The sequence below is a fragment of the Bacillus rossius genome, chromosome 15 (genome assembly GCF_032445375.1).
Source record: "Bacillus rossius redtenbacheri isolate Brsri chromosome 15, Brsri_v3, whole genome shotgun sequence".
NCBI classification, from domain to species: Eukaryota; Metazoa; Arthropoda; class Insecta; order Phasmatodea; family Bacillidae; genus Bacillus; species Bacillus rossius.
Window position 1 is genome coordinate 41,896,270 of NC_086342.1, and position 14,919 is coordinate 41,911,188.

At 36.3% G+C, this 14,919-nt stretch overlaps 1 protein-coding gene across 1 annotated transcript in view; it reads right to left on the reverse strand.

Moving 5' to 3' along the window:
* Positions 1–13,791, reverse strand: part of LOC134539494 (actin-like protein 6B) — a 30,352-nt gene extending 16,561 nt beyond the window's left edge. Inside the window, exons 1-3 of the mRNA XM_063381569.1 lie at positions 12,926–13,791; positions 8,795–9,046; positions 7,292–7,489 (exon numbers count right to left, since the gene is read on the reverse strand). Of these exons, the coding sequence (XP_063237639.1) occupies positions 7,292–7,489; positions 8,795–9,046; positions 12,926–13,591 (1,116 nt within the window). The 5' untranslated portion in view covers positions 13,592–13,791. The remainder of the gene's footprint in view (positions 1–7,291; positions 7,490–8,794; positions 9,047–12,925) is intronic.
* Between the last annotated feature and the right edge of the window lie 1,128 nt (positions 13,792–14,919).

Consider the following 14,919-nt stretch of genomic DNA (forward strand, 5'->3'; position numbering starts at 1 on the left):
TTCATTATTATCATTAATATATTACTACATACAACTTGTCATACGTTTTAACACACCTTGCACCAAACCCTATGCCTAAGCGTTTTTGAGTTATATTTTTTTCCGCTCACCCAGTTGGTAATATTCCTCTAAAAATTAGCGACAATGTTTCGGTGGCGTTTGACGTAATACGTTAATGGCATAAGCCACGAACTTTCTTATATCTTTGTCCTATTAATTTAGTACTACAAATTATAATATTCGTTTGAATGAAAGTCATTAATAATTTTCTTTTTACACAAATACGTTACATTTACTTCCTTTACGTTCCCAATTCCTCCCTCTCCCATCGCCGTATTAAACGTTATTCATAAACAAACCTTAAGCGCAATGCAAAAAAGAACAAACTTATTTCATGCATTGCCAAAGATAAAATTTACTGCAAATATTTTTTGCATTAAGATATTTAAGATTGTATCTCACTTTGAAAATGGTGCATAGAATGACTCGAGTCAGTTGAAAATCTACAAAAGAAAAAGGTCCTTTCACAGTGCGTCACTATAATTAAACTGCTTAGTATACATTGTATTTAATGCCTTACACTTGTAGTATAACTAATTCATGTCATTTTGGATGTTATTATATTACCGAAGTAACTAATAAATCCATTTATTTATCTCCATATCTTGGCTGGACCGCTCATATAACTGGACGCCTGGGCGTTATCCCCTTTCGATCCTCCCCTCCAGACGGCCAATTAAAAACAGGTGTAATTAATATCAGAATGGCAAAAACTACTACATATCGCAATATGTTTAGATGAACATAAGCCCCTATATATGTATCTTTAGAAAATATTACAATAATAAATCTTAAAAAGCCTGTAAGCAAGTAAAAGCATCCATAAAATTGTTTAAGCAAAATAAAATTATTTTCTTTTGTATCTTTTTTTTTGTTGATAAACATAAATCGATAACGAATGCAATGACTGATACAAAAAATTTGCTTGATGTTCATTTATTAAATTTGTTGGTGTAATGTGTAAGTTTTCAGGATACCATACATCGTTGACTTCTTAATTAGTGTATTGCGGCCTCTTCTCGTCACTCAATACGACCTCCCTCAAGATTTATAAAAATTATTTTAGCCACACAACACTCTGTGCCCAATATCGCTCGGAACTGCCACTTGCTTGAGCAGTCTAGCCTTCCACTGCGCGTGGCTGAGCATTCCTGCCAGAAGGACATCTGGCAACGCTGTTCTGGGCCCTTCCTACTTCCCCCCCCCCCCCCCCCGGTCTTCCTCCCCCACGTGCAGAAAGAAGACCGCGTGATCCACCGCCGATAGCATGTCAAACACCACCTCGGCTCCATTCACACAACCTGGGAGAGGGGTAGGGGGAAAATACGTGGCGAGTCCAAGCAGTTTGTCTCTTTGCCGCGAGAGCGCTGCACTGTACGGCCTTTGAATATTACATATGTTTGAAACATGCAAGCCTTTGTCTTAGCTGCTCCAGCAAGAAAGCTACGCAATTAAACTTCAACATCGTTGAAGATATACATCATTTAAATAGTTAAAAATGCACCTTTTTGATACAAACTCATTTTAATTTAGTGTTGAAAGTTGCTAGAGCGCTACTTGAAAAGATATATTTTCATCTGAATGTAAAACTCAATATTTTAAACTTTTGAAGCACCGTTTTAAGAATCTTTTTGCATGAGGGCAGTCTTTATACTTTATTGTTTTGTAAAAACAAGTTACTTGAAAAAAATGTTGCACTTACTTCATGCTGGAGGTGCTGCAAAACATGATACAATTTTAAATTAAAATGTTCAAAAATTCATTAATAATTTTTTTTATTTTTTATTTTTTTACAGGAACTCATATTTGTAATGTAATGAACAATTTCACGAAAGGAAATCTTTATCTGAGCAATTTTAATTTAGGGATCAATACCCCTTAAGTCTAATCATTTACTTCCATGTCATTGATTAAGTTCTGTTCAAGAAAAGTTGACAACAGGGTAGCCATGGGTTAAATTAAATAAATCATATAAGAAAAGTTACACAAAGTTACACAATAAGGCTTTTTCATAATTTGCCACACCCAAGCACAGAACACTAAAAGTATAGTTGCACAGCTAATTTTTAGGATATGTTCTGTCCTCAACCAGGGCTACCCTTCAGCTTGATGTGTCTTGCAAATGTCAACAACATACTTTTAAACCTCCTGACAAGGCATGTGTGCTTGGCTTGAGCGATGTAAAATCAATGCCATGATCCCCTTAATTACCTACTTTAAATAAGTGAATGAAATAGTGCAATGTACATTTCCCATTATGCCATGTACCTGTATTTTAAGGAGTATAATAATGACAGGCAGCACTATGAGCTCGTATTCATGAATGAACCCCACCCGTGTGGTTTGAACCGAAAGATTAACCCTTTTATTTTAGTATTAATGTAATAATTATTATTGATTTGGCTTCAAAATGTTTAAGGGTTAAATATTGCTCGCCAATAGCAGGGTTTTAAATATACCAGTCAACAGGGTGAGAAATCTCGTTCCCGTACAACCATGACACCTTGACCCCTGGTCAGTCCGCCATCATTGCCGCACCTTGTTTACTTCTACCTTCTGATCTGTTAATATCCGCTGTTCATATAAGTATTTTGAAAAAATTTTTCTGCTCAGAGTAAAGAACTATTTCACAATGAATTGTAATTCCATTGCGGATATTTTTAATTAACCAAAACTAAGAATTACATGGTTGCTACAGAAATAGAATCTTAGAATTCCCTGACTTTTCCCTGTTTCCCAGAAATTTAAGAGAAAAATTCCCTGACTTTCTTTTGAAGTACATACTATAAATATTAACGTGCATATGATTAAATGCAATATAAAAATTTCAACATGAGGTAAAATAAGTTTTTTTTTTGTGTTATTTTTACCTCAGAATTGAGAATGTGTTTTTTTCCTTCGACATGGCTGGTGAGAGCTCTTCGACCCATATTGCTGAGTTGAATACTTTTGTAGCACAAAGTGCAGTACATAGCATTTATGTTTTAAGCAGAGGGTTTGATATGCTGAAACTGTGGCTCCTTGAGCCAATTCTCCTTAAAAGTAGTTTTTTTCGACATCTCTAAGCTAAAAAAAAAAAGTACATAATATTTTCAGGTTAGGTTAAAACATTGTTTATGAAAGCTTAAAAAAATATAACTAAACAAATATAAAAACTATTACAAATTCACACCTAGCCATATAACGGGCCTACTTAGTGAATTACAATAGCAGCATTACAACATACAATACTCTTACAATCTTACAATGTTAACTAACGATTCTGGGGAAAAACATGTTCTGTTATGCATATTTTTTTATACACAATGTATGTGCCACGCAACAGAACTCACGGATTATTACGGTTGAAAAAAAAAGTAATTAAAAAAATAGGTAGAAAAAAATGCAAAAACATAACCGCACAAAAGCCACGTATTTTCGTATCAGCTTGGTAGTTTTCAAAATGAGAATTGGTATTGCCTCTTAATCAAAATGAACTTTATTTTCTTATGATCGCATCAAAAACTAACTTCACCTGAAACAATGCCTTTAAATTCACGTAATAAGCTTTTACTCATCTTATTCCACATGAAAATAGCCTTCAAAAGATAAACGACGCCATGCCCGTTCTGTAGTTCACTGCATGGAACGGAACATAATACAAAGTCTCAACGGCAAACTAAACAAATGAAGGCCTGGATTCGGTAGTGAACAAACGAGTGCCTGGATTGGCCAGAAGTTATGGTGGGTGGTTGTAACAGCCTATTGCAACGGACAATCGTATACCAAGTAAAAAAGAAGTTGCAGTTGCCGTGTGCCTTAAGCAGCAGCCTTTTAGCGGAGTCGTTCGGTAGCGGTACAATCTCATCAAAACAAAGCTTTGTTTGAATTATACACAACTTTAAAATTTCCAGATTTCGTAGAATTTTCCCTGACATTTCCCGGAATTTCCTGACCATTTTGATTTCCCTGACATTTCCCAGTTTTCCCGGTTTTCTAGTCCTGTAGCAACCATGAATTACTAGGACAGGCCACACAAGGTGCTTTGACCTGCACATAAACCAATCCTCTACCGGCTTCAAATGATTCTTGCAATGAGAAAACTTGATTCAAAAAGTTTTCATGGATGTACAAAATTGCTGGTTTTAACTGTACCTCATAGAGAAACCACAAGCACGAATAAGAAAGATGAAAACACAAACACACTGAAAACCAGACGAGATCGGACGATGTCCAATGTTAAACACATTGACAGCACAGAATTAGTCGAAAAAATATCACAGCACAGACTAACAGTGGGTTGACAATGAAACAGCTGTAACAAGAACAGAAAATATAAACAAAAACCATCTTAGACTAGACAGCAACAACACAGATGAACCAACGATGATACAAAACAGTTGCAATGTTTTGGGAACTGATATCTGTGTCAATCATGAAAAACAGACTGATAGAAGACATTAGAAAAAAAGATTTTATTATTATTATTATTTTTAATGTTTTTGACCACCTCTCCTAATGCGGCCAATAACAGGCAAACACTTTTTTTATTGTTCGCGCACATAAGAGTGTTTGTTATTGGCTGGTGTCTTGCTATGAGGGTTGTTGATTTGAAAATTTTTTTGGGATGTTTCTTTTTGTTTTTATAAAAGTTTATATGCAAGTGTGTGTGTATATGTATGTGTGTGTCTAAATATATACAGTAAAACTCGCTTAAGACGTTCCCGCGTAACACGTTTTCCCGTTTATTAAGTTCAAAAAATTATTCCCTTGATCACTTCCATATATACCTATGTTAATTTTCCCTTTCATTACGTTTGTGTTTATATATGCTTCCCGCATATAACGTTTCACATTTGTAGAAAAAATATAAAATAATAACATTAACTTTAAGCATTTGAACAATTTTTAAAGTTAATTAAAAAAAATTACGTATGTATTTACAAACGATGAGTTAATTTGAACAGCACAAGACCATCGAAACCTGCGCCACACGCCACTCGCTGTTACAGACACGCTGTTCTATCTGTGCGCCATTTCCCCACTCGAGTAATAACTGGTGACGAATGATAAACGCGGACGATCGTCGAAACCTGCGCCACACACTGCGCGCTGTTACGAGTGTATTTTACGTCCAATCATCTGCTTGACTGAGACGCTGTTCCATCAACACACCATTTCCCCCATTGAGGCATAAATTCTGACGAATGATAAACACACACGATCGTCAAAACCTGCACCACACGCCACACGCTGTTACAAGTGTATTTTGCGACCAATCTTCTGCTTGACTGAGCCGCTGTTCCATCTACATACCATTTTCTAACAAAAAGCAGTGCGCGCACTTTATATCGTGCTCAGTAAACAGTAATTGATAACCTGCAATAAAGGGGTTTTAGGTTAAGTGTGATTTTAGGCGAACTTTTTATTTGTGATTTTGTGGTTATTAATAATAATAAACTAAGGCCGCAAATTGATGGAAATTTACCATCAATAGCACGCCGTACGCGGAGAAAGGTCATTGTACTTGGCCTGCTGCTGTTACGGCACGGCGTAGCCGCCGGCTGGCTCTCTTTGTTCCCTGAGCTGCGCATGCACAGTATAACTCACTTTCTATGCTCCGCCCAGACTCATGACCTTCCATCAGCAGCCAGCCAATAGATGTGAGCTTAGCGGGAAAAAAAAATATAAGCTCCACCTCCCGTGTACCAGTTTTGTCCAGTTCTAATACCAGTTTATTGGTATATGCACCAGTTTTCTCGCTGCCGTGACATGTTCAAGTTTACGTTCATCTTGATACCAATAATTAATTATTTACGATCCCCAGAAATAAATGGTTAGTTTAAAAAATATGCGTCAAATGTACAATACTTCCGAAATTATAAAATACGTATAAAACAGTTACCAAGACTCCGCTCATGTTATCTTGTGAAGTTTATGTCTTGTACCAGTATTTTGGCTAAGTTGTGACATAAATACAGTATCAGAACTTACAAGCAGCCACGTAATTATCCTGGCATTCCTTTTACGTATATACATTAGTGAGTTTACATTTTTCCCTTGTGCATTTTAGATTGTCTCCTGCTATAATTACTCTGACTTTTACATGCCTAGGTTTAAATTATTACATGTTTAGAAATAAAAGCAACTTTTCATGTTATAAAATACGTATATTTTGTGATTTAAAATGTTCATTGCCGACTATAAACGTTACGTTTTACACAATTTTTTTAGCCCTAATAGCTAATCTTAGCAACACTTAAAGTACCCACGGAATTTTTTTATTTGAGCAAATATGTATATTGTGTTATTATTATTTTATTGATATCAAATATAAAAAAAAAAAGTAAAAATGGGGCTTACGACACTGCCTTCCGAGTAAAGTTTTTTTTTGTTTGATTAGCTGAAGTGTTGTTTCTGCACGAATAGGATATAATTTTGATCGAAAATACATCAGCATAATATACAGACACGGCAGGTCATTTCCCGTGGCAGCAGTACACGCCAACAGCAATTCATTTCCCACGGCAGCTGTGTAAAAAATTTTGGGGGTGGGGGGGGGGGGGAGGGATAGCCACAAATGGACGTAATTTGGCCTCGCTTGTTCGTACGTACAACTCGGTCATAAGGACAAATTTTGGAGAACCGTGAGTGTACGTAGAATCGAGGTTTCACGTACTCTGAAGCACTTGACCACTTGGACAAACAGAAGTTATTTGTGCATGGAACATAAAATGTTCCTGATAGTGTGAGCAAGAGTTTGTGGGAACTTGACAATTTTGATTTGCGTCAGTCGGAAAATGTGTTAAAACAATCAAAGCTGACACAATATTTTTCAAAACAGTAATTTTTTTGCTAGTGTTTTAATAATTTTTTTATTATGCTTATTACATTTAATTCAGTGTATATAATTAAGTTTATTGATGTAATTGTATAGTTTTCCAAGTGCACTGATGATAATAGGTGAGTGAAATTTTATAGTTAATACAGTGTGTTATTTGAATAAATTTGGTTTTTATATAGCGACTGAATTTTAACCACTGTATTACCCCTGTAATAAGTTTTTAGCATCCAGTCCCTTGAAAAACGTCTTAACAGAGTTTTACTGTCTGTGTGTGTGTATATGTATATACATATGTGTGTGTGTATATATATATATATAAATATAAATGGTAAAATGCATCCTGTGCTAGAAAACTTAGATGTATGGATTTAGTAAGCTAGGTAAACCAAAGTTAAACAGTACTGGCACCTGCAGGAAAGAGTTTCCCCCGGTGACGACGACGCTGCCGTACAGAGCAGGGCGCACGTCCACGTCGCACATGCCCACGCTGGTGGTGACAATGTGGCCTACACCCAGCATCGTGTTGCCCACCTGCCCCCCGCGCATCTGCACCACGCTGGGGTCAAACAGGGCCTCCGGGATACGGAACCGCTCGCTGCCAAAGTCCTGAAAAATACTGCTAGTTCGTCAAAGGCACCCTAACCTGAACATAATGTTGCCCAGCTGCCCACTTCTTATATGCAACATGCTGCAATTAAACAGGCCATGGGTTACAAAATCACTTACTACCAAGGTATTACAATGCACTACTACCTCGCAACATAAATAATATCAGCGCATCATCATTTAGCTATAATGATAGAGGCAGCAATGTTGCCAGTGACTATAACACAGAGTACTGTAGCTGTAAGTACACTACTCACTTGGTGGTAGACAGTAGGTCTGACATAAACCAATTTAGGGATAGAGACAGTAGTAAGTACACTGGCTGCATCATTGTGCACTGTACAGATAGAGGCAGCAGTAAGTACAGTGGCTGCATCATTGTGCACTGTACAGATAGAGGCAGCAGTAAGGAGGCCCTTACCTGATAGTTGCCAGAGGCTATTAGATAGAGTTCTGCAGGGATAGAGGCAGCAGTACTGGGGAAAGTATAGTGCTTTGAAAATTTAGATCTAGAAATAAATGGGCCTTTCACCTGTTACTAGCCAGTAACTATTACGTAATGCACTGTAATGATAGAGGCATCAGTAAATAGAATACTCACCTATTGGTAGACAGGGCTATAACCTAGTGCACTGTAGGAATAGAAGCAAAGGTAAGTGCACCACTACCTGGTTGTAGACAGTGTGAATTATTGTAAAGTGGACCCTAGGAATATATAAAGTGGTAGTACGCCACAAATATTGTGTAAGACCGTGAGTATAAACTAGTGCAATATAGGAATAGAGAAAAAGGTAAGTGCATTACCTCCTCATGGTAGCTAGTGAGTATGATGTAATGCAATGTAGGGAAGGAGGCAGCAGAAATGGGGCCACTCACCCGTACGAGCAAGTGGCTATGACATAGAGCACTGTAGGGATAGAGGCAGCAGAAATGGGGCCACTCACTCAGAGGTGGCTAGTGACTATGACTTAGTGCACAATAGGGATAAAGACTGCAGTAAGTGGACAACTCATCTATTACTAACCAGTAGTATGATATAGTGCACTGCAAGGATAGAGGCAGTAGAAAGTGGGGCACTAATTTAGTGGTAGCCAGTGACTATGTACGGATAGAGCAGAAGTAAGGGGGCCATTTACTGGTGGCAGCCTAGTACGCTGAAGAGATATAGGGAGCAGGAACGGCCACTACCCGGTTGTAGCCAGTTGGTATTACCTAGTGTAATGCAGGGATACAGGCCGGTGATACTGGTGGTGGTAGCCAGTGGCTTGACCTAGTGCGGGAGGCAGCTGTAAGGGGGCCACTCACCTGATGGTAGCCACTGGGGAACTCGTAGTGCACAGTGGGGATGGAAGACACCGTCTTCTCATCATACGGTGTCTCCGACACTTGCAGCACGCTAGCTTGGAAGTCTTGGATAACCTTCTTCACCATGTAGTTGTGCCAGCCCGTGGTAACCTCCGGCACATTACGCTTCCGTGTCCAGCGGGCCTTCTCCCTCTCTTTCACCACGTCCTTGCTGCCTATTAGGTACGGGGGTGTCACTTCAATCTCGTTGTCCTGTAGCACAACCATTGTGTTAGTACTGCAGCACATATGGTAGGGATGACATGAATGAGCTGACGTAGTGTGGTAGCATGTCTGGGAAACACTGCACTATCTCTTACTAAATGATAGATAGGCAAATCTTAAACACTGTAATAAACACATAAATGTTACTTTTTTAAATTCATTTTATGGATAATATTAAAAATATTTTAGTTTCTAATTTTTAACGATAAAATAATAAACCTCGCCAATTAGAAGTTCTGCACACTGTCCTCTGCGATCACTGCAACAGGAGGGCCATACATTCTCTGAGCGGCCCCAGCCTCTGACTGGATATGTACATTCTGCCCGTAAGTCCAGTATTAATGTAATTGTGTACTAATAATGTATTTGAAACATCCTTAATCACAAATAAATTAGCACATTACATGCCAAATGACAGCTCTGATGTAACTCATCTTAATCCATATGAAGATGTGTAAAAAGAGCTGGTTTCGCCCGGATTGAGTATGCAGTATCCTTCCACTCTAACCCATTACCAATTACAGTGTGCCTTCACATTTTCCTTCGCAGGTTTTATTATTTGAACCGTTTTCATTCTATAATTTTAAAAATAACAGTCACTATGTTTGTGCCACAGCAGAAAAAAAAGAAATGTACATTTTAAAATTTACACAAATGATACTTTCACAACCATTCAAATGATGAAACCTAAAATGTTTGCTTATAACAGAAGGCATAACCCAAGTTATGTAATAAAGTGATAAGGTATTAAGTCCCAAGGCAAGTTTGGGAGAAGTAGGCGGGTGTATCCTCTGATTCCTGCTCATTTTCCCCAAAAAAAGTTACATTTAAAAAAAATTTGTTAAAGGTTTAGGAACAATAATATAGAGTATGTTTCATACATATTCATATATTTATCTTATAAATAACTTCAGTACTGTTACAAGTGGAAAAACAAGTTCGAAAGGACAGCCCAATTAATTAAATGCAGTTTTATTTCTTAATGTTTACACTATTAAGTTATAAAAATTAAATTGTCTATCTACCAATTTATTGTTCTTTTATTTTATACGGTCCACAATTTACTCTCCTCTCTAGAGCTCGGCTCGATAGTGGCTCGTCTCTTACCGCTCGCCTCCCACTACCTCTGCCGCACACACACCAGTCCCAGACGCTTCCGTCCCCAATGCATCAGTCTCCACACAAGAAGCCCGTCTCGCACTGTCCATCACCCGCCCTCTTCACTTCACTGCCTCCGAGTTTGGCATTGCCATTTTTATACCTCCCCTTGTAAAGTAAGATGTAAAATTTTAATTTTTCCACAAACTAGTACAAATTATGAAATCATCCCTTCAAAGTAAATTTAGGGACGTGTGCAGTATGTAAAAACCATATTTTCCAAATTTTTTCTTTCCATTACAAAAATCAGCGACGTCCGAAAATCACCCGCATTTATCAAAACTTAAAAGTTTTATATTTCAGAAGAGCACATACACTAATAAATGACTGAATACTAATACAAGTATAATAAATTAAGTGTAAAACTGTTATAATAAAATTTGATTTTTAGCATTAAAAATTAAATTTGATGTCCAAAAGAATATACACCATGAACCACATATTCAAAGTTTATAACTTCATTTATCAAAATACAACTTTACTGACAGAAGCCAACGAAAAAGGTTAAATAATATTTCTTAACGCAAAATATATTAAAATGGTTCAGATTATAGTAAACGATAAAACACTGCACATAAAATATATTTGGTATTGTATTATAAACTAGGATTAAATTAGTTCTAGTATATAATAAAATACTGCACATTGAATATTTTCAATACTGTCTTATAAACTAGGATTAAATTAGTTCTAGTATACATTAGGATACTAAATTAATTCCTTTTTCAAGAAATTTAATGTGTGATAAAAAAAAAGCATATAAATATTCTCCCTCAAACCTCCCATATTCCCATGTGGTAATTGTTCCGTATCATATATCAAAGTTTATCCCTTGATCCAGATGGCATGATCCTGTATGACTGATCATTCAGTATTATGATGCTTGCTGTTTTAATTTAGTACCTCAATATATCCTGGACTTCACAAATATCTTATTACAATGTTAGGAAGTAAAAAAAAATCATTTGGTAAATATGTAGAGTAGCAGTATATGCGAAAAAAAATGCTAAAAATACGAAAATACTTTTATTCTATGCTCTTTCACTTCCTCTTTTCAAATCAACCGGCGGAGGTAAGAAATTCCAAATACTTTAGGAGATATCGAATTTTTTAATTTTGCAATACAACACCTGTACAACCATTCGACCACAGCATTTTTGTTATTTTGCCGTGTGTTCGTGAATGCGTAATAATTAAAATGGTCGATTAGGTCAGGTCAGTTACATTATTAATACTTTCAAACTAAGTGGACATAAAAAATAATGTGAATTAATTTTAATGGCTGTTTAGTTTTAAAATATTTATAATGTAACTGACCTGACCAAACAAACCGGGACAAAGAATAAACAGTAGGAACTAAAATGGTCGATTAGGTCAGGTCAGGTACATTATGAATACTTTCAAACTAAGCGTACATTAAAAATAATATGATTTAATTTCAATGGTTCCTTAGTTTTAAAGTATTTATAATGTAACTGACCTGACCTAACAAACCCGGACAAATGATGAACATTAACAACTCACGTAAAAATGTTTTGTTACTTATTACTTGCGCAACAATATCCAAATAAAAAATAAGAATTAAAATTAGAAACGTTAAAAACTCACCTAAGTTGGAGGCGGGTACATTTCCTTTGCCATTAGAAGGAAATAATGTAGTCGTTCACCTACGTCGCGATACCTCCGACGGAACATGAATAAATAAATAAATAATCACGTATTGGTTCATTTGAATACTGGCCAATCACGGAACTGTCACGTCACAAAATTGCCCAATAAGAAACATAATAGATACTCGTAAACAAGAAGCAATGGTGATCGCTGCATGAATACACAGCTATTGTGATGAAAAATAAAAAATTCGATATCTCCTAAAGTATTTGGAATTTCTTACCTCCGCCGGTTGATTTGAAAAGAGGAAGTGAAAGAGCATAGAATAAAAGTATTTTCGGATTTTTAGCATTATTTTTCGCATATACCGCGACTCTACATATTTACCAATCATTTTCCGATTTTTATTTGATTTTATTTTTCAATCATAATTCATTGTTACATTATAATTTTTCGTGTAGTTCGGGATATCTCGATTGTACTAAATTAAAACAGCAAGCAACATGTACCACAGGATCAATAAATTCAGGATCATGAAATTGGGATCAAGGGATAGACTTGGTTATGCAATACGAAACTTTTACCGCCGCTTTTAATGAAAAGAGGAAGTTGAAGAGCATATATTAAAGGTATTTTCGGATTTTTAACATTTTTTTTCGCAAATACCGCTCAACTACATATGATGAAATTTAAAAACTCGATATCTCCTAAAGTATTTGGAATTTCTTACCTCCGCCACTTTTAATGAAAAGAGGACGTTGAAGAGCATAAAATAAAGGTATTTTCGGATTTTTAACATTTTTTTTCGCAAATACCGCCCAACTACATATTTACCCTTTTACCTACCCCATGTTTGTCCCATTAGAATGTAAGGATGACAACACCATCATAATGTTGACATTATAAATAATGTTATGGAATCGTGATGCATAGGGTAACGTCTCATTTCTTTAAAAAGCTATACTTATCAACAATAACAGTTTATTTATGAGTAAGGATGCGCAAATGAAATGATGAAGCAGAATCATTTTTATAATTAAGTGATTTGGCATTAAATACTCCCATAAATATACAAGTATGTAGATAAATTCAAATTACCTGCAAAAAATTTTTGCACTGCATGCTTATGTAATCTCCGCCCAACGGAGATTTAACAATAGCCTGGGACAACACAAAGCCATCTTGCACTGGTATAGCAGACGTGTGTGTAGCTCCACTGTCAACCACAATTCCTGTGGCACGGCCGTTTGCGAAGGCTGCTAGAACGGCATTTTTCACGAGAAAGAAGGCAGGAACCTTGTACTTTTCAAACATCAACTCTGTGAGTTTCTCGCGCTTGCCCCTATTGTTCCACGGAGCTTCTGACATAAGAACAGGATGGAACTCCGACTCTGACTGAATACATTTAGTGTAGGTGTAATCCAACACCTTCTCAAACAATTCCCAGTCCTCAATCATACCATCCTTCATGTATGTTTGGATTTCAACACCCTTACGAGCTACATGCAAGTAATTCGTATCAATGTAATACTTCTTATCCTTACTCGTAGAAATTGTTGTAGGATCAGTCTTCTTGTCAACCAAATCTAATTGGTCGCTTTTAAGTACAACATTTTGATTCCCGTCCTCCACAACGCCGACTACAGCGGGTATTTCGGCTTTTGGCGTATCTTCTTGAGCATAACCTACACGCAAAGAATGATGTCCTATGTCAAATACGAGAGCGCCTATTTCATCGCCACCATATAACATTCCCGCACTCATCTCAAACACACAAAAGTCAAAATATTTAGCTTCAATAAACTTTACATAAAACGCTTTCAAAAGATTTCAATATCCATTGCTATTTGTTTTCTTTTACAATATGTATTCCATAGAATACAGAAACTGCTACACTTGGGTAGCTGTCGGATACTGTAGTTAGTGCACTTGGAAAAATGTGATAAACTAAACACACTAACGCGGGTCATTAAAATGGGGACGCGGATTTGTGTCGAAAAGAATAGTGACTATTCCGCCTAAGCAATGGCAAAAAACGGATTTGTGTCGAATCGGAATAGTCACTATTCCATACAAGATTTAAATCTCACAAGTTGGCACGGACTTGTGCCGACCCGGAATAGTCACTATTCCGGTTCGACACATTTCCGTGTAGTGAAGATTCCGGGTATGGTGGAAGTCGGGTTAGTTGTATGCGGAAAAGTTTCGAATTTTTTTCGATGGAATTCATGTAGTTTGGTCAAACATGGTCCGATCCGGATTTTATTCGAATATGAATTTTTCAAGTAGTACCTACATAACGACGTTAGAGTGCAGTGTTCGCGTGGTTTAGCAACGCTATCTGTCAAGTTACTCATAACTAATTGTTGAAGCTCATTGCGAATTATCACTGAGCAGGGTGCGCCAGTATACCCTTTTCCATTTATAATTTTATAATTTATTGTGTATCTCGGTTTCTATTTGCACACATGATTTATTTTATGCCTGTACTTTTTAAGTGAATAAGTTGTCAATTCATACACTGACTATGTTTCTTTATTTTCTGTGCAATACAGAATAAATTTTTACTTTTAAATATAAAAAATAAATGTCTCTGAAACATCAAAACTGCCAATCTCCTGTTCCACAATACCAGACCAAAAACTTGAATTATAATCGGTTGACACAGCTCGACAGGAGTTCTAGATCACGTACGGCATGTATTATGTTGTAAAATAATATGTTGTACATATTTGCACATGGTGATGTGATAATTATAAAACTGACTTAGTGGTAGACGCGTGAGCCCTGTTTCATTAAATATATTGTATTATATTTACTAACAAGTTGAGTAGAATTCATACAGTAATGCTATTATTGTAACATTAAGCCGATTGCAGGTTCAGCTTTTTTTGAATTCTGCAAAAAAAATTATAAAACGTGTTACCACATCATTACTGAAATTTTAACAAATTCAAAAGTTAGCTAACTTATGTGAAATTTATGTTGATAGATTTATATTTAAAATTTAAATTAATTTGCCGATTCTCTTGCATCTTATATAGCATAAATATTTTATAATTCAACTTCTTTTTAAACAATTTTAAGAAAGA